The 20916-nt window shown below is 40.7% G+C and overlaps 1 protein-coding gene across 1 annotated transcript in view; it reads left to right on the top strand.

Moving 5' to 3' along the window:
* The first annotated feature begins 1736 nt into the window (after positions 1 to 1736).
* The window catches only part of LOC125466917 (A disintegrin and metalloproteinase with thrombospondin motifs 15-like), a 50846-nt gene continuing 31666 nt past the window's right edge, over positions 1737 to 20916 (top strand). Inside the window, exons 1-2 of the mRNA XM_048562084.2 lie at positions 1737 to 2628; positions 7483 to 7871. Of these exons, the coding sequence (XP_048418041.2) occupies positions 2064 to 2628; positions 7483 to 7871 (954 nt within the window). The 5' untranslated portion in view covers positions 1737 to 2063. The remainder of the gene's footprint in view (positions 2629 to 7482; positions 7872 to 20916) is intronic.

Raw genomic sequence — 20916 nt, 5'->3', positions numbered from 1 at the left:
ATCAATGGAAAACAGGATCGATATTCAGAGATCTGACCAATACGTTCAGTACTGATCAGGTTTATCACTGACATTTGCTTCCTCACTACCTTTTTGTTATCTCTCTGTGTCTCTCCTGCATCCATTATGTAATCTGGACTGTCAGATTTTGGGTGCTGTGTCGGTGACAGTGAGGGACACTCATTACAGGCACAGTGTCGACATGACCCACTTCAGGTCTGATGTAAAACCATTGGAGGCTCATGTTCCAAGAGTCAGTGCAGATGCCGCGTTCGTGATTCAGCTGCAGGCTCCGAGCCCGCTTGAAATACCTGTTTTAGTCACTAAATCAACTCGGCGCTGTTGTCCTGCAAATCACCGCAAATGTCTTCTCGGCTGCCAGGATATTTTACAAAAATTACAGCCCACCAAGAACCAAACCACTCCGATCGTTTTCCCCACAATGTAAATACACTATTCCTTTCACTCGTTTTCAAAACTGCTAGCCATTGAAGCGGCAGCCGTGTTTCTCTGCATTCCAACTGATGACTTAAGTCAAATGGTTATCAGAAGGGGAGAGAGTGTTCATTAACAGGGAGAAGATTGACCTAAACATCTGCATTTAGTTAGCGGTTCAGGTCTATCCGTTTGGAATAATCTTTGTTTACAACATACTTAAGATGTTTTCCCTGCAAGTTACAGAGCGTTTAGAGAGACCAGGTCAGTGTCACTGTAACAAGTGGAATCTGTATACACTACGGATCTATAAAGATTCACAGATTGCTGCAGCGTGCGGGGGAAGATCATTGCTCAAGTTTTCAATATTAGAAAGACGGGCGTACGCTGGGTCATAATTCTGACATCTCTTTCGCGCTCCCCCTCGCAGCTGCAACTTATGACTGAACTGGCGTGAGATGGAGCACATTTCGTGTGTCTCTGTGTGGTTGCTGCTCCAAAGCCTGGATTTGAAAGCAATGCAACGATTTGACACACGACCTTCTTTCCTCTTGCACAGTTGAAGAGAGATGTTGAGTTCCAGACGGTTAGGAGGGTGAGGGGGTTGTCAGGCTAAGAACATAATGTTCCTGTCGAGTGCTCCACTCACTTCACCTCTCGCGATTGGTGCCTGCACATTCTCAATTTCAGTTGTGCCTGTGCACAGAATGTGAATGTGGCATCTCAGATTCCCCGATTCTGTGTTGAGACAACAACAGATTTCTATTCAGTGGGCGGGGAGGCATCAATGTTCACACTCTCTGTCCCTGGGAGTAAATACAAGTGACTGACCAGGTGTACGAACGGGAAAGAGGGTGTCTTTGATCGCGATGAGAGAGAAACACTCCCAGCCCAGAGCAAACAGCGATTGTAACCCGAAAGACCCTCTTTCAGCCACAACTCGAGACAGCGACCTGACTTTAAATATGACCATGAAATCTTTCGTGGAGGGGGCTTAATACTAGATGCGGTTAAGTGGAGAATTCGGAGGGGGGGGGCGGTGTGAGTGGATATGGATGTGATATCAGCCTTCAGGTACCTTAGGTTAAAAAAAACTGAAACCAGGACTGGGGATCAGAGTCAATCCCCCTCTCAGCGTGCGTGCTGCATCTTTCCAGTGTCCGTGATAATAATTTAGATAGGGCAGGGGGAGGGCTGGGATGGTGGGGGGGGGGGGGGGGGGGGTGGCGATGTTTGGATCTGGGCAAGCCGCCTCTAAGTGGTGGAAAGACTACATTATATACATATATATATAAGGGCCCACATCCAATAAGCATTTTCCAGCAGGTCCCAGCCCTGATTTGCACAGCGTTTACACACATGACAGAATGTATATAAGGCACCAGGCTCAGTCCACAATTCACACCGGCACCAAGAGGTAATGGAGCGGTCTTATTCCAGAGGTGGATTTGATATTAGTGAGCATCACGCTTGCTGAGCACAATCTTATCTGGATTTATTTTCTGTGAGCAAGACTTCCTGGCGTTTTGCAGAAAGGATTCTGTGCTGGGACCCCCCCCCCCCCCAACCCAATTTCCCTCCCTTGTTTGTTTTCGAGTTTTCAGGGATTGCATTTTCTGAAAGGGAAGATGTTAGTGGTAGCGAGCCCAGGCGTTATTCTGGCGTTGCTTTTCGCCCTGCCCGGCTCCTCTCTGTGTCTGGACAGCCAGTTGGTCACTCCGGTCAGGATGGACAGTGCCTCCAGCTTCTTGCAAAGGGCCCAGCAGCAGGATGTCAGCGCAGGGAGCGCCGCTTTTCGAATCCTCGCCTTCGACCAGGAGTTCAATTTGAATCTGGTGGCCGACTCGAGCTTCCTGGCGCCGGCTTTCACGGTGCAGTCCCTGTCCGGCTCGCCCCGGGCTGCCTGGGGCGCTACCCTGAGTCACTGCTTCTACTCGGGCTCAGTAAACGGCGAGCTGGGCTCCTTCGCCGCTCTCAGCCTGTGCGACGGCATGCACGGGGCTTTTCGCTCTAACGGGACCGAGTACCTCATCCAACCGGTGAGGAACGACAGCAGGAGCCGTCCCGGTGCACAGACCCATAGCACTCACCTCCTGCGCCGCAGGAGCGCTGCAGCTCCGTCGCTTAACGCCACCTCCAGATGTGGAGTGAGTGGGACCTTTGCGAATATGGAAGTGTTGGAGAAATTTAAAGGTGATCTGTCTATGTGTGTGTGTGTGTGTGTGTGTGTGTGTGTTTGACTTTTTAAATTCTCCTTCTCCCTGGAAGCAGTACACGTAGTGACTGTTCGATTTCCACTGCAAGACGATCTCTGACGAATTCCGTCTCAAAATTTCCTGCTGATGGAAACAGCAGCAAACCCTGCACGACCGCAGGGTCACCTCGCCTGTTTGTGGGTTTGTTTTTAATGTCAGTCCAGATGCTGCAGCAGACTGGGAGCAGAGATCACCGAAAGAGGCGCAGGGAAGCTGTCAAGCTATTCTGCGCCAAATCCCTCTCCCTTTGCACCGTCACCCCTGCCTTAATATGGGTAAAATATTTACTGTCTGCAGCAAGACACAGGCCACCCCCTTCCCCTTTATTGCACTCCCCGAGTATCTCAGAATGCAAAAACTGCAATGGGTCTGCTTTTATTTTGCAAGATGTTTGCACCGAATACCCGCGGCTCCAGATGTTCCTAAAACATTCCGCTTTGCGTTTTTTTTAGAAGTGGGATTTCACCTCCCATCCCAGCAGCTGTGTGTGTAACTGTCCCTCCCCCTCCCCCAATTATTCTCTGGACAGCAGTGGCCTTTGCTGAGGTGAGGTTTCTGGGCTGCTGTCCATGCTGGCTGTGTCAGGATTTGTTACTGTATATGAAATGTGGGGAAATACACGTGATCCTGCCTGTCAATGTGAGATTCCCCTGCATTGCAGCTGGAAACATCTGGTGTGCTGTTGGCACTCCCTGTTATGCGGGAGGGAGCTGAGAGACCTCTGAAACGCCCCGGCTGATCAGGATTCTCACCGACTTACTCCCCCCCCCCCCCCGCCCCCCTTCATAGCGAAAGTCTTCCCACTGAATTACTGACAGACCAACAGCAGCCTGAAACCCCCTTCTGCTGGCTTACACTCTGCAGGGCTGCTTTCTGCCCAGCAACGTTTCCATCGCCGTCTATTCAGAAACATGTTTAATTCCAATTTAACACTGTCGACTGTGAAATGTGTGTGGTGGGTGGGGGATCATGCCTCTTGTCCCGTCACGATGCCAGCTGCAATTACCTCCCATCAAACATTTGGCAGCTTAAAGGTGTTGCGTCGAAGCTCCAGCGCAAACATCAGACACTCGGCACTGATTCCATCGCCCTCAATGACCGCTGTCATTTCTACACACACTGGGCCCAGATTCGGCAACTGCAGCAAATTCTCCTCTTCGCAGCTTTGCCGACTTACGCTTCATTCTTATTGCTCGCCTCCACTTCGTCTCATCTTAGTTCACTGTTGAAACCCCCAGCAACAGTTTTCTACAATCTAACTTGCTCCATTCCCCTGGTCCCCAGTCTCCCATCCTCCACCTTCCGTTCAGTCGCTGCTTAGCCCTAACGCACACAATATTAGCACTTGGTCCACAGCTTTCATTTTAAAACTTTCTTTTAACTACAACAAGTGGCTTTGGCTGTGCCTTTCTCTGCAACATTGTTCCAAGATTTCTGCATCCCTCCGATTCTGGTCTCTTGCTGTCCCCTCCTTTTGCCTCCAGTTGGCAGTCATATATTTAGGCATCGTTGTCATCAACTCTGAAATTCTCATATTAAACATTACTTTTTGTGTCACCAACTATTTCTCATGTAAAACCGATCGATTTAACGTGGTTTGATAATTCTTCCTTTGACTCTGCATTTGATCAGTCTTGCGAAGTGCCTGGCGACATGTTGCTGTGTTGAAAGTTCGAGACAAACATAATCTGTGGTTGCTGCTCAGGTTACGGTGGTTCACTGCAGTCGCTGTCCCCAAACACCCTCCCTGTAGCACACCATTCCTCCCTTCCCCCAACCGAGAGCCGACCTTTACTTCGAGCTTTGTTGATTTAGCAACTACCTGCCTGACAAATGAGTAAAGCAACAGCACGTCTGCCTTTTACGCAGCTTCATTCACAATGTCCAGAATAGCACTTTTCACTCTCCCAAACCAGCTCTTCCATGGTCAAAACTGGCTCTTAATTAAAACACTTTTTATGATGAACTCCATGGCTATTTTTTTCCGAGGTCGGACTTCAACCCAGACTTTCTTGCTCAAAGGTAGGGGCATCATTACCACTGCATCAGAAAACCTTTCTTTAGAAGACTTTTCTTCAAAACAAACCTGTTATGAGTCACCTCCAGGATAAGGTGGGATTTGAACCTGAAATTTCTGGTCCAGAGGTAGGGCGACACTCATGCACCATGAGACCCTTCTTGTTCTTTTTTAATATTCTCCTAATTGACTTGTTAAGAGATGTTATTAAGGTGGGACTTGAACTGAGACCTCCTGACTCGGAAGTAGGGTCTTTATCACAAGAGTTCTCCCTTTTTCTTCTTACACTGAGCTTATACTTTCCCAATTTATGTTGGCCGCACTTCATCATAACTAGAACTTACACATACACATTCAATTGAAATAGTATTTGCAATATTAGCAAGTTTTATGACTATTTCACTTGATGAGTAGATTATTTTGTTATAGAAACTCTTCAAACTTCCTATTGGTACAGCAATAGGTGCCTGACTCTATAGCTGTTCCCTCATTAGGGACAACTGCTGATGGAATAACCTGTGGGTCACCACACCTCAGGTGAGGGGATAGGTTGAGAAGGAGCATCTTTCATGGTAACCTCAGTCAAGTAGGAATTGAACTCTTGCTTTTGGTGTTCCTCTGTCTTGTAAACTAGCTGTGTAGCTAACTGAGCTAAAGGACTATTTTGATGAACACCTTCCTTGTCACTTAAGATTACATCAAACCTCTCTATAAGATTGTCTGCCCTCTTGTAACCAAACTCAGAAGGCATGCAGGACAATCAGAATGAAGGATTTAATCAAGATCAATTAAAATCCTTCTATGGTTTTGTGAGAATGATTGTAGTGTATGTTAAGGCTTTTACAAATGGATACAAATAACCTTCCCCTAAATTGCATAGCACTCAGTACATTAAACATTAATCAAATTAGTTCACTTTCGCTCAGAACAATAATTTTCCCAAGACACTTTTGGAGAAATTTTGATGGCGCTTAACTGGAATAGGATTAATTATTAAATGTTACTGAGAATTTTATTCTATTTATGAACCATTTATGATTTAGCAGTGATAATGGGAACTGCAGATGCTGGAGAATCCAAGATGAAGTTATTTAGCAGTATTTGATCTTATCAACTACACTAAATTAGCAACCTCTTGAATACTTTAGTGTGGAGAAAGAGTCCTAGAGGTCGACATCACAGAAAAAGCCCCTTTGGTCCAGCAAGTCTGTACCAGTCAAAAACAAGCATTTAACCACTCCCTACTCATTTCCCTACTTTTAGCCTATTGTGTTTTCTGCCCTGGCACCACAAGTACATGTCTAAATACTTCGTAAATGTTGTAAGGGTTTCTGCGTCTACCACCCTCTCAGGTAGTGAGTTTCAGATTCCCACCAACCTCTGGGTGAAAAAGAAAAGTCCAAGTATTCTCTTGAAACCACCTGCTTCTTACCTTAAATCTATGCCCTGTACTTGTTGATCCTCACTCCAAAGGGGAACGTCTCTTCTTGTCTACGCTTGTCTATGTATTGCCTCTCATAACTGTATTAATCTCATTTGTGTTCCCTCTCGGTCTTTTTTGCTTCAGTCTATCAAAGCTCTCTTCCCGATTAAAACACTCCAGCTCAGGCAACATCCTGGTAAATCTCTTTTCTAATGCATTCACATCTCACATAAAATATGGATTCCAAAATTGCTGATAAATCTGCAGTGTGTTACAGTTGTTCGGCACAAATTTGTGAACTTTGTAACATTACCTTGACCTTGCCTGCACCAATAGTTGGGATGCAACAGTTAACTTGAGTACAGCATGACAGCAAATAAGATTCACTGATATCCCTGCTCCAGATTATTGTCTTCAGCAGAAAATAGGTGTATCTGGATGAGGAGCAGGTTGAATATAGTATAATACCTATTGTTGCTTGAATGGACTACCAGCAGTTGCTGTCTACTTCACACGTGAAGAATGACTCAGTTGGAAAATAAAGGCACAAGACTGTCTGGCCAAGTGAACTTTATCTTAGTACTTGATGGTACCTTGAAGAAAAGAGAGAGGTGAAGTTGTAATTTATATTGGAGTACAAGATGACGAGTTACTTAAAAGATTTAAATTCTCTATCCAACAAAAAGAACACTGGAATTATTCCACTAGCAAGTAGAAGTTTAAATCTGATGGACAAATCTTGGCAATAAACTCAAATGTACTGTTGCAATTCCTTATTGAAGAAAGAGGGTGCTATGACACATTCACTGCTCACAGAGCTGAGAAGATCGCTCAAATCTTATTTAGTTGACAACCTAAAGTCTTCCATCTTTTGTTTAATTTCTCAAATTCTTTGCCTTCTCAGAGGTAGCCCTCGGTATCAATTATTCCATAAAGCTAATTATATTTTTATGAACACAATTGGCAGTCTCACTCAACATAGTCTGTTACGGGATTCAATTCTTTAATTATAGCTTTAATAGGCATTAAGGATTTTAATTATCTACCTGGAAATTTAAACTGGGCAGGCTGGTATTGGTGATTCCTGTCAACAATTATTCCAAAATATTTGCTGACCTTGGCTATTTGGAAAATTAATTTTAACAAATTCACCTATCTTAACAATCTAGCAACTTCACCTTGGCATTGCTGCCATCTGCAAGCAGTGTCTTTTAGGCATCTGGTGAAAATGCTTCTTTGTGAGATGTATTTTTAAAATGAATGTCCAGTTAATGAAGATCACAATTTGCCTCACTGTACTTGATATAACCAGTTTCAGATTCTGGCTAACATTCCAATTTTCTCTTTTTAAGCATCCCATACCATGGATCCTACATCTAAAGTGGAACTTGTGGGTAAAAAGGCCAGTAGATCCAAGCGTTTTGCATCAATACCCCGTTTTGTGGAAACATTAGTAGTGGCTGATGAATCCATGGCCACCTTCCATGGTGACGATCTTAAGCACTATGTCCTGATGTTGATGGCAGTGGCTGCCCGGTTATACAAACATCCCAGCATATTGAACCCTGTCAGCATTGTGGTAGTGAAGTTTATGGTCATCAATCATGAAGACAAGGGTCCAAAGATTTCCAGCAATGCAGCACTAACTCTGCGAAACTTCTGTGTGTGGCAGAAAAAGTTTAACAAGGCAAATGATAAGAATCCTGAATACTATGACACTGCAGTCCTTTTCACAAAACAGGTATGTGTCTTGTCCCCATGTTTCTTGTGACATATTAATATCCATGAAGAACACTGAAAAGTTGTTCTCTATTATGATAATGTTTTATCGGTGCATTCTTTTTGTTGGTGCTGATATTTCTTCATTATAATATGGAATTATTCTACTGTCTAAGATGTGACTGTACTGTTAGTTCTAAATTGACAGCACAAGTATCACTTCTTCTACTCTAATCTTTTCATCCTGCTCCTTGAGGAATTTGACAAGTTTAACCTCTGAACCATGTTACAAAATACTCTAGACCCAGCTTGCAATGCGCCACAAATCCGTTAATGTCGAAAATGTACTGCAGTGTGATGCTTTCTCTAATGGAAAAACGTGTAAAGCTTCCATCATATATTTACAATGTTTTCAAAGAAAATGATTCACAGAGAACCCAATACAACCCTCTTGTTCATATTTTCATTTACATTTTGTGCAGGAAAAGATGTATTGACTGATAATTCAGCACTTTACAGTAATATAACAATATAAAGTCAATGGTATATACATTGGAGGGAAATGTTAGTGTGGGTTATTTTGCTAAAGAGGTTCAATTTTCCATGTATTTCAGTGGCCTTAATTGCATCTTTTATTGTTGTACAGAGTATGTACCAGATGCAAAACTCATTGCAGCATGAGAATAAATGAGCTCTTTAATTGGCCAGACTATTCATATGCAGTCTAAAGTATTTTTGTTTTAAATAGATCAAAATTTAACATGCCATAACAGTTTTCTTTCTAGACCACTGGAGCACTGGCTCTGAAACTGATAGCTACCCTTCTCCATTAGGAAAGCTTGTGCATTTTGTCTTGTCAATCATTAACTGGTAATGTCTTCTCAAGTTCACAAAATCAGGTTCTTGATGGTTTGGTTATTAATGGGACGTGTTCAGTTTAGACATTTACTCACTTAAACATATACCAGGTTGGTCTTAAATAGCAATGCTAAATCAGTCTTTAATTTAACCTGGCCTAATCAGATAATGATTAAAAACAGTAAGAAAGGCTGATGTGAAATTACCTAAACAACTGAAGCGAAACAAGATTGATCATTCTTTGTTCTTGGTGTATAGACTGAACCAATATAAATCATATAAAATGTTTCTTTTTTTCTCCCTTTCTTCCCCTTTCCACATCAAACTCTGAGCACAATTCCTTTTACTCTGCAAACATCTGACTGGAAAAAAGATGTGGTGGCACAGTGGTTGTGGTCCTATCTCTGGGCCAAAAGCTCTGGATTCAAGTCCTATGTCAGGATTTTATGGGCATAGAGGTGTGCCATAACAGGTTAATTTAAAAATAAGTTTGCGTGGCACCTCTCCACTATAGTCATTCTGAAATGGTTCATACAAAGAGTGTCAGCAGACCAGTCAGCTAGAGGAGCATCATAGACTGAACTCAGTTCTGTTTTCCATCAGTGCATATATACATCAGTCTCATTGGGCAATAAAGGAGAATGGGACACTGCCTGGTTTCACTTTCCAATCCCAAGCAGAAAGGCACTACAATCAGCTGTAACATCACAACTGCTTCTCTGGCAAAAGTCTGGGCCTCTAGCTGTGATGAGAGTTGAGCTTTCACAGAGGTGCAAGGTTTGTATGACCATAGACATTTGTTTGTGCTTCTCTTGTCCTATTAGTGTTTGGTGCAATGGATGAAATGATACATTACAACCGTCTAACCTGCAAAGACGTGAACAAGACACATAAAAGCTCCAATCACAAAGATGTGCGGGTTGGATGGATTGGCCATGCTAAATTGCCCATAGTGTCCAAGAATTACAAGTTGGGTGAATTAGCCTTGGCAAATACAGAGTTACAAGGATAGGATAGAGGTTTGGGTCTGTGTGTACTCGATGGGCAGAATGGCCTGCTTCCACACTATAGGGATTCTATGATTCTACAACAGAACTGTATTTTCTTTTAGAATGAATATCTGCAATTCCATTTTACAGCAGATGTGTATGAATGTTCTGTTTCTCTTCAGTTTCAGATGCACATTCATATCTGTATTAATGTACTCCCGAATTACTTTTTGACTGGCAATAGTTTCATCTCAAAATATCAGGAAAAGTCAGGAAAATAGATAACTTGTTAACCTGTTTCCAGGATTTCTGTTTTCCATCTTCAATACTACATTACCTCTGCTCTGTTTTACCAGTGTACACAATAGTCATTTTCCTTCCTGTAATATGTTCTTCTTTTTAATGCCTTACTGGCTTTTCTCCTGTTTTGAAAGAACCCCACTTTGCAATTATAGGATACTTTTCTCTGACGCATTCCAAGTTAGCATTCAGATTGTAAAATAAAGAACAACAGTTTTACTAACTTTCTAAGAATATTTGGAATTAAAAAGAAAGGTTGCCATATGTTATGGTGATGTCCAGGCCTAGGTCTTGGTTATTTTTGAATCAATCTTCATAAATAGCCCTATGATGTAATTTGCATAAACAATATGCCCAAGTCTTGATCATAATACATTGTATTCGGCAGAGTCTTCTTGTTATTTTCTGTAATATGCAGATAGAACCAATCATGTTAGCCAAATTACTTGATTTGGAACCATTCAGGTTGCTTGGCCAATATATATAGCAATATACAAACCTCAGCACATTGTGATTAGTAAATCTTCATGCTGAAATTGTGTTAGAGGGGTTGGAGTTTTAAGTGAAACATGGAATAGGGTTGTGATAACTTCACAGAACTGTTGTATTCTTGCAGTAAATGTAAAGTTGCCGTAATTCCAGAGGGCCATAAAATGCTTCTTGCTAGACGGAGATGTCTGATGATGAGTTCACATTGAGTATCATCACGCCTCAGACAAGGGCCAAAGCTGAGAAGGTAACACCTTATTGATGGCATCAACACAGCGTGGAGCTGGAGGAACATAACAGGTAAGGCAGCATTGGAGAAGTCAGAAAGTGGGCCTTTCAGGCCTACACTCCTGATGAAGGTTCTAGGCCTGAAATGTCGATTCTCTTACTCCTCTGATGCTGGCTGACCTGCTGTGTTCCTCCAGCTCCACACTGTATTGACTCTGACTCCAGCATCACAGTTCTTGTTATCTCTGACTTTACTGATGGCCTCAGCTGGTATGGGAATTGAGCTTACGCTATCATCGTCAGTCTCCATTGTTAGCCAACCAGCCAGTCAACTGAGCTAACCAACCCTCTTATTCTGGCAATGTAGAATCAGAGAATAATACAGCTCAGAAGGACCCCATTTGATACAATATTATTCCAGCTAGTTCTTCAGTCATCAAGTCTTGTATTACTGGGAGAGACTTGAAGTCATGGGTATTGTCAGTTTTTTGCCTGAAGCTGAAAATTATAGGTGAGGGGCTATTTATGTCATCTCTTGGTCACCCGAATGGTTAGCATGCTGCCCTACAGCACCAGGGACTTGTGTTCGATTCTTGCCGTGGGTAAATGTCCGAGTGGAGTTGGCATATTCTCCCTGTGTCTATGTGGGTTTCCTCTGGGTGCTCTGTTTCCCTCCCACAATCCAAAGTTGTGAGGTTAAGTGGATTGGCTACGCTAAATTGCCCGTTGTGTCCAGGGATGTGCAGGCTAGACGGATTAGCCATGGGAAACGCAGAGTGACAGGGATAGGGTAGTGAGGCTGAGTCTGGCTGGGATGGTGCATCAGAAGGGTTGGCATTGACTCAATGGGCCAAGTGGCCTGCTTGGGATCCCTTGAATGAAATTTACACATTTGTTGCTGAATTGCAAAGAGCTTACCTGCCCTTTTTGTGAAGAGGTTCAAAACAAGAATTTAGACTTTCATAGGACATGATTACAATTTGAAGTAATGATGTTGTAAAGTGAGTCTTACAGGCTTCCTTCGTTTGAAGTTGGTGGTGAGCAGTACAGTCAGTGCTGTTTAAAGGAACTGTTGGTGACCAATTCACAGAAGAGTTCCAAACCACTTTTCATTTTGCAGTTTAAATATCTCAGGCAAAAACAAAGATTGCCAGAGAAATACAGCAGGTTTGACAGCCTGTTAAAAAAACTTAATTCTTTGAGTGCTGTCAAAATGCTGGATTCAAAACGCTTGGATGTTTAACTCTGTTTTTCTGACAACACATTTTACCAGACCTGCTGTATTTCTTCAGCAGTCTCTATTTTTTTATGTTTCAGATTTCCAGCATTCACAGTTCTTTGTGTTTATTCCACCATATCAGGGTTTGGCTCCTTTTCCCTCTCTTGGTCTGCTGATGAACTTCGCCGAATAATTGGTCCAATTCCCTGTCCTCCCTTAACCGAGTGGCCAATTATTACATTCGTGTGAGGCCTGAGTCTCAAGATGGGTCATGCCTCCTCATGCTGTGTTTGTTCAGGTGACATGGTGTCCTGTTCACTTCTTACCCACTGTGGGCAGAAGGGGGGCATTTTCCAAACTCTGTATTTGTTATCTGTTCCACATTTATTTATGGCACCATAACCAGATGGGCACAAAGGAAAAGATAAATCAAAGGGAAGCATTTTAATCTAAAGATAACCACAAACCCAATGCTTTAGTTTCCTCGTACAGTAGAATAGAATTACAATGAATTCTGACATAGTGGAATTTAGCTCATGATGGAAAATGGCAATCTCCCAATTCACTTCATGTGTAACTAAAATAAATTGCACTTCTGTTACATGCAAAGAGAGCAACTCATTATGGTGAAGCTCTGAACATTAATTTTCCAGTCTTGAATCAGTCAGGTGCTGTGGAACATGTGTCAAAGATCAATGGAAACTCCATTCACAAAGTGTTTAATTTCTATTTGAGCACCGGCAGGAGCCTGAATTTACCTTGTGTGATATTGCCATGCTTAACACATTAATGTCAAATTCTTCTTATTTAGAAAGGTAAAGTATTAGACAAAAGAATACATTAAGTGTTTCTATTAAAATATTGAAACCTGGAAATTGTAATACGGTACAACTCTTAACTTGCACTTCCACAGCCAGGGCTCCTTTTTTAATGTTTAATGTTCAGTTATGGTTAACAGTTTTATGTCCAGCAGGGTCAGTTGCTTTGGTTTTAAGAGGTTCTTCAAAATGTGGTTCGACCTTCAACTGTAACTTAACTAGATAACTCATTTTCTAGCTTCTCTGGCAAAGTGAGAGTGTTCTGAGAGACAATCACTCTTTTGAAATTGATACACGAAAGTGCCCCTCACTTAGCAATTAACAAAAGTTCCATCATTTACAGGGAAATTGGTGCAATTTATCTTTTGTTTAGACAGGGTGGATGTTGAAGAGCTGCATGAATTTTTTCACATTGGTGCAACTGGCATAGTGGTGTAGTTTTTTCAGCTTATGTCAGGATGTATGCTTACACCCTGTCTATATTACTGTACCATCACACTGCTAGAGGAAGCTCTGTCTTAATCGAAGCTCTGGAAGCAAGCGCTAAATATAGAAAATTTAAATCTGTGGTGTGGCTGAATACCAATACTACCATTTCACTCCATGAGTTATTAAGCTATCAACCTGGCCATCAGTCCAGCACACTTTACAGTGATTTTGAAGAAGGATCATGGCCAAAAGTGCTAAGGCTCACAATGCTTTGAAAACATGGAAAATATGCAGGAGGTTGGATGCTAGCATCCATATAATTGGACATGCAGACTGGAGGCCTGTAATGTGATGATTAATGGAAGCCTGCACACTGGCTGTGTACAAGTTTCATTGATGGCCCTGGTTTATTTACTTATTTAAACTGAGGAATACCACTCCACAATGCTACCAGACAACACAACACTCTTGGACATGTGGAATTGACATTGGTGGGCACTTCAGAACAAAAAAAACAGAATATGCCAAATCGTTGGCTTGGTCTTGGAACTTAGCATATAAAATCTCAAATAAAAGCAAAATACTACAGATACTGAAAATCTGAAACAACACATGAAATGCTTGAGAAACTCAACAGGCCTGGCAGCATCTGTAGAAAATCATTATCCAGCATGACTTTTCTTCATTCTTCGTTCTGACTCAAAATGTTAACTGTTTCTCTCTCGACTGCTGCTGCCAGACCTGCCAAGTATCTCCAGAATTTTGTGTGTACTTTTTTCATTTTAGTTTTTTTTTATGGCTGGGTTAAAATTAGCAAATTGCCGCTGGCATCATGCAACTATTGATCTTCTGTCATTGCCAGAATTTATTTTTCAATTTTTGCCAGGAATACCACAAAATGTTCAAATTAGTTGATTTTATATTCTGTGAGGTTGAAAGTAACATAATAAGGGTCTGAGAAGTCATAGTACCTGTGGCACAGCTTCAGAATCACTTCATCCTACCCATAATGTGGCAAAATGTGACTTTTGTGCAGCAGTATATGGCAACATACACATGTTCAGTTGGTGTAATGTTGCATTTTGACTCAGGAAAACCTTTGCCACACTATATATTTCATTTGTCGGATGGTGTTACTTCCAAGTTGCACCAAGAAGGCTGTAATTGGCTTGAGCAATTAAATTCAATCAGCAGTGTGTTTTGTTCATGGGAAGATATTCAGACCCATTGGGAGTCTTTGAGTGATCACAGTAGGTTAACACACATTCTGACCTCCAGAATCCATAAGGGGACAGCACGTCTGCTCTCCTGACTCTGCTAATGTGTGCACTTCAAAGTAAATGCAGATATCCTTGATCTGAATTTATTGCATGGGTCTCAGAGTTCTCCACCCCACTGAGGAGATGCAGTGCAGAGAAAGCTTTTATCTGGAGTGCAGAACAAAAAGGGCAGCACTAGAAATTTATTAAAGGAGCTAAAGTTGTAAGAATTGTGGACTCATTGTCAATTTACAGAGTTATAAAGATACCATTAGTTGGCCCAAAAGAATATCTCATTTTGAGCAGTAGATATTGTCCTGGAAGTCACTACTTAAAATCAAAGCTACTCATATCAAATCAAGGTTCCTTACTTAAATGCATGTAATGTCAAATGTAGATTCACAAATCATGGTATTGGCTCCAAATGTAACATTAAAATGAAATAAACGAAACACAACAAATACATCTTGTATATTTGCTGTGAACCAAAGAGAACATATTTTGTTTTTGCTGACTGGCCGACAATAAAGCAACAAAATACAACGCCAGGTTATAGTTAGCATATTTTGTGAAATAGATGTTCCCTATTTCCACTCAAGTTTCTTCCCATAAAATGGCCAGGTTGCCTGTGTTAACATTCCTCCTGGTTTGGACCCTTGACCTGTTACTGGACAGAAACTTCTTGACCTTAAACTTTGCCCCGAGTTTCTTGTGGAGCCAGTGACGATTCTTTGCCTGGTAAGAATGCTGCGTAGCACTGTCTCTCCGATGGCACTTTGCTTCAGCATCATGTTTGATAATGGTTTCCGAAGTTAATTATTATTACAGTAATCATCTGAATACAAATTCCTGTGGCATGCATCTTAACTTGAGCCAAGTCCATCCAGCCTCCTTGTTCTTTTTGACTTACATTGGCTCCTGGTTAAGTATCATTTTAATTTTAAAATCTCACCCTTGTTTACAAATCCATTCATTACCTTGTTCCTTCCTATCTGTCTAACCTTCTCCAGCTTCACAACCTGAGAAATCTCTGCTTATTTGACCAAGCATTTGCCCAACTGCATTAACACCCTCTTATGTACCTTGATGTTGTCTGATATTTACTTTTGTTAAGCACCTTAGGATATTTCTCATGTTAAAAAGAATTCTATTAAAATTTTAGTTGTTGTTATGATATTGCAAACTTTCCTTCTGTGGGGCTTTTAACATCAGTTGCGAATACATTGGAGGTGGTAAAAATATATATAATTAATTTTGTTGCAACTGTGATTGGTACATCCTTTTTATGTGCACATTATGTAAGAAAGGATGGCACTCCAGTGTAATTATCAAAGCTACTACATATTTATTTTTTTCACTGTTAATACTATAGTATTAGTGACCTGATTTGTGAAAATGACCTGGAGATAACTTTGTGGTTCTTTGATTTAATGGCAAAGTTACCAGACAGAGGGCTACTCCCTCATTAAATAGAGACAACTGGTGGTGATTTAACCTGAGGGTCACCATGTTTCAGGGCAGGGTAGGATTTGAGAAGGAGAGTCTTTCATGGTAACCCCAGCCAGTGCAGGATTTGAATCTACACTGTTAGCATCATTATTCATTGGCAAATGATCTAACCAACACCCACCACCACCACCAAAACACACATTTGACATACAATGTATTCCAAAACACTTTTATATATTCACAAAGTGTGATTGTCAACCGTGTAGCTGTTATACTGCACTCACTACTTTGATACTGGCATGATGTGAAAAATAGTGAAAACAGTAAAAAAGACATGAGGCAGTTTTTTTACGCAGGGCTTGGTTCATGTGTGGAATGAACCACCAGACTAAATGGTATGCAATTACAACATTTTAAAAACATTTGGATGGACACATGAATAGAAAAGGTTTGAAGGGATGTGAGCCAGGAGTTGGCAGGTGGCACTAGTTTAGTTTGGGATTATGTTAGACCCTTGGTTGGAAGGGTCAGTTTCCATGCTGTGTGACTCAATGATTCTATGAACAGCATTGAGTTTGACCTTTCTCATTATTTCCTCAGCTTCCTAAACTCTTAAATGTAATATAATTTCGGACATTGGAAGGATATCAATAGTTTGGCCAATTTAACATCACAGAGTTAAAACAGGCTGCCTACAATCCTCTTAAATGCATGTTGCTAAGCCAGTAATTATTTGAGATCTGGTACAGTGCCAGAACATATACCAGTCTTTTATAAGCTTATAACTCGATATTTGGAGCCTCAAACATATTTTACCATGTGGATTCAAGCTTTGTGAACAATCTTCATGTTACTTCTATAAGTCAATCATTCAGTGGGAGGGTTATGGCTGACATTTTAGAGCAAATTGTATCGCCTTTATAGGATGGCTCTAATCACATGGATGTATCAAAATCATCTATCTATTGTTTAACATAAGTACATATGATATAAGTGGAGGAGTAGACTCCTCGAGCTTGCTCTACAATTCATTAAAGTCTGAGTTTAATCAGCTAACTGAGGGAAACAGTGAAGTCGTTCCTGTTGCATTTCCACACCAATCATGGCTCAACCATTTTTCTTCCCGCTGCATAAATTGATAGTTTGTTCTAAATTTGGCTTCTTGTGCCTGAGACATAATGAGTGTGAAACAAAAAGATGCCAAAGTTTGTCACTTTTTAGCAATGTTTCAGTTCTGCGCCAACATTATCAATAAGACAATAACTGAATTGTAACATAAATTGCCCTTTCTTCGGAGACTCTCCTAAGACTTCTTGATACAGACTTGTCAGCCAGGGAAAACCAACTGTCAGCATTACCCTTGTTAAGTCTTCCCCAAATTTTATACATTTCAATTTTCATTTAATCACATGAAATTCACAATTTTTAAAAGTTTCTGTATATTGCTTCATTTTCCTGACAAAACTTTGCAACATAAATATATTGAAAGATTTTTTTCAAATAGGTCAGGCCAAAATATTTTTTTCCCTCCACAGATGCTGCCAGACCTGCTGAGTTTTTCCAACAACTTCTGTTTTTGTTACTAATTTCCAGCATCCTTGGTTCGTCTTTTTTTTTGTTTAGAGCAAAATTGCTTGACATGGTGTGGTGTCATGAGTTGAGCGGGTGTAAATGCTCACAATTTCTGTAATCAGATGTAAACTTTTATCTAAATTTAATCATCAGAAGTGTGTTGTTACAAACATTCAACAGCAAAAGGGAGGGAAAAAAATAGTAGGACTGTTTGGGGGCTAAAAACAGAACTCACACATGGAGGCAAAAAATGTGGCCCAAGTGTTAAATGAATGCTTTGTATCTGTTCTACTTCTGAGATGAATGTAGGTTAACTCAATTTGACGAAGGAGGCAACTTAGTCGGTACTAGTACTTAAAATTGATAACAAGGAAGTATTGCAGAAGCTGTCGACTCTTTAACTGACTAAGGTAGAGAGGGCAGATGAGGTGCTTCCAAGAATACTGAAGGAAGGGAGAGTCGAAATTTCAGCACCATTGGTAATTTTTTTTTCAATCTTCCCTAGATTTGGAAGTGTTGCTGTAGGACTACGGAATTAGAAATATTATACCCTTGTTCAAAAATATGTTATGGGATCGAATTAATAGTTGTATTCAGAAGAATTGATATAAATTTGTTAAGGGAACATCATGTCAAACTAATTTGCTGAAGTCTTTTGAAGAAATTATCAGAGTTGATGAGGGCAAGGCTGTTAGGCAGTATACTTGGACTTCCAAAAGGCATTAATACAGCACTAAATAATGGACTTCTGAGGAAAGTGATAGGTGATAGATTAAAAGGGACATTAGCAACATAGATACACAATTGTCCGAATATTAGGAGACAGAGAATAATGGTTAATGGATATTTTCAGGGTGGATGAAAATTTGCAGTGGAGTTCCCCAGTGGTCAGTATTATGACCCTTGCTTTTCCTAATATACATAATCGGAATCTTGGTTTCAGTTTCAAATTTTGAAAATGACGTAAAACTTGAAAGAATTGCGAAGTGAGTGGAGGACAGTACAGAATTTCAAAATGACATTTACAAGTTGGTGGAGCAGGCAGATGAAATGCAATGCAGAGAAGTGTGAGGCCATACAGTTTTGTTCAAAAGAAATGCAGGCAGACAATAATAAAAGTAAAATGGACAATTCTAAAGCATGTGCAGGAGCAGAACAACCAAGGTATACATGTGTATGAATCATTAAAGTTGGTAGGGCAGGTGGAGAGAACCGAAAATGAGTCATAGTGTATTTTAAGCTTCATTTGTAGGTGGTTAGAGTAGAAGAGTTTTGCTGAACATGTAGGGTATGGACCTCAACTTGAGGATTGTGTCAGCACTGGGTGCCACCATTTGGGAAGACTGAATGCAATGGAGTGACTTCGGAAGAGGTTTCCGAGAATGGTTCTAGAGATGACAAACTTCAGTGATGAGGAAAGATTGGAGAAGTTGGGGCTGGTTTTCTTGAAAAGGTGAATCCTGAGAGGAAATTTGATAGAAGATTTCAGAATCATGTGAGGTCTAGACCGAGTACAAAGGGAAGATTGTTCCCACCTTTAGAAAGACCAAGAACCTGAGTGCACAGGTTGAAAGTGTTTTGAAAAAGAAGCAAATGCAAAGCAGGTAAAACCTTTTCAAACAGGGAGCGATTCAGGTCTGGAGTGCACTGCTTAGAAGTATGGTGGAGGCACATTCAATCAATGCATTCAAGAGGGAATCGAAAGATTATTGTAGTAGAAACAATGTGGGGAAAAGGCAGAAGTGAAAATGCTCAGGAAGCCAGTGCATACATGGTGGGCAGAATGGCCATCTTCTGCCTCTTAACAATTCTGTGGTTCTGTATTAACTAAATTCAATTTTTGATAAATTATCATCAATCTTCATTAATTTAGGAATATCGTTTTTATTCCTGGGGGGAATTTGCTTATAATTTCATTAAGACACTTCTACTGTCCAGAAGAGTCTTTCAACTAATTTAAGAAATGTGTGATCATTGTCATTCATATTAAGAATATCAGTGACATTGCAACATTTGGTAAAAATGAGGTGCTAAGATGAAAGTCACATCTTCAGAGTCCCACAATGGACTAGAGATCTATTTGCTTCCTATGGTTCGATTTCCACCATCATATCAATGAAAAATAATATGATTTTAACACTTAACAGTACATTAAAGAACAGCAACTGACTTCTACAGCCAAGGCTGGAAGGAAATAACTTGAAATCTTGTCATCTGTCCATCTAAAGAGACATAAAAACAGAACACAATATTCCAAAAACAAATAGCTTGAACCCAACTAATCATGGCCTGTGATTGCAATGAGAAGGTGATAACAGCCTTACTGCACAATTGCTGTTCATCTCCAATGTGTTCTGTCTCTTTTATGTAGATAGCAGAGACGGAAGTTTGTAATACCAAAAATGGGAATAAAACAATGAAACTAAAATATTCAGTTTAGCTTTCAAATAAGAAAGAAATATGTCTTTATGCCTGTTTTCATATCTGTCTGTTTTCTGTCTCTGACTTTCTATCCCCCCTTTCTCCACCTTTCTCTTACTCCCTCCTTATCTCTGGTTTTATCTCTCCCCTCCCCTCCCCTAAACTTCTGACTTCTTTCTCCTTCCCTCTGACTTTCTCTTTGGTATGCTGCTGCAGTTCACATGTTGGAACGATTCAGAAAGGCAACATATTAGCAATGGAGCACATCTTCAAGTCAGAACTTTTGAACCTAACTGTCTTTGGAGTTTGGAGACTGTTATATGACCAGATACCTACCAAAATGTTGCATCCAACACAGATGCAAGAAATAACCTAACAGCATCAGTGATAACCAAATGAGGGACTCCCTGAAATTCCCAAGCACTACTGACCTCGATCTTCAGCCAATTTTGATTAATTCCACAGTATATCAGTAAACTACCCAATGTTCTGAACATGGCAAATGCTGCAGAGCTTGTTGACATAGTATTGAAGCATTTCTGTAGATTTTGTGCTCCAGAGCTAGCTGTCTGCCCTGGCTAAAATGGTCCATGACACCCATCTGAAGCTCATCTTCTAATAAGATTGTTGAACCCATCACCAGAATGATACCTCACCATACAGAGCAAGGCAAGGCCAGGTTCATTCTGGGATCTTGTTGAGTTAGATGGAGTGGTTGGTGTGTTGAGCATTCTCTATCCAGAGAGATCAAAGTTCAGCACATCCTTGTATTTTTTTTATTTCAATGATAGAGTTATAGTTGGCACTCATTGCCTGCTGAGTAATATCCAGCACTATTCAACACCTTCAAAAGCTTAGAGAAAAACGCAGGAGAAATTGCATACATTTCCAACATTTGTACATAGTTGACTATCAATTTCAAAGTACAAAAATCAATCTTATTTGAGAGTTTATAAATCAAATTATTGCTTTTCAGTAGCCAGCATGAAGGTAGAAAAATTGTTGTTATCCAAATTCTGTTGCATCACAGTCAGAA

Source organism: Stegostoma tigrinum, chromosome 32, assembly GCF_030684315.1.
Source record: "Stegostoma tigrinum isolate sSteTig4 chromosome 32, sSteTig4.hap1, whole genome shotgun sequence".
Taxonomy (NCBI): Eukaryota; Metazoa; Chordata; class Chondrichthyes; order Orectolobiformes; family Stegostomatidae; genus Stegostoma; species Stegostoma tigrinum.
This window is presented reverse-complemented; position numbering and strand designations above follow the sequence as displayed.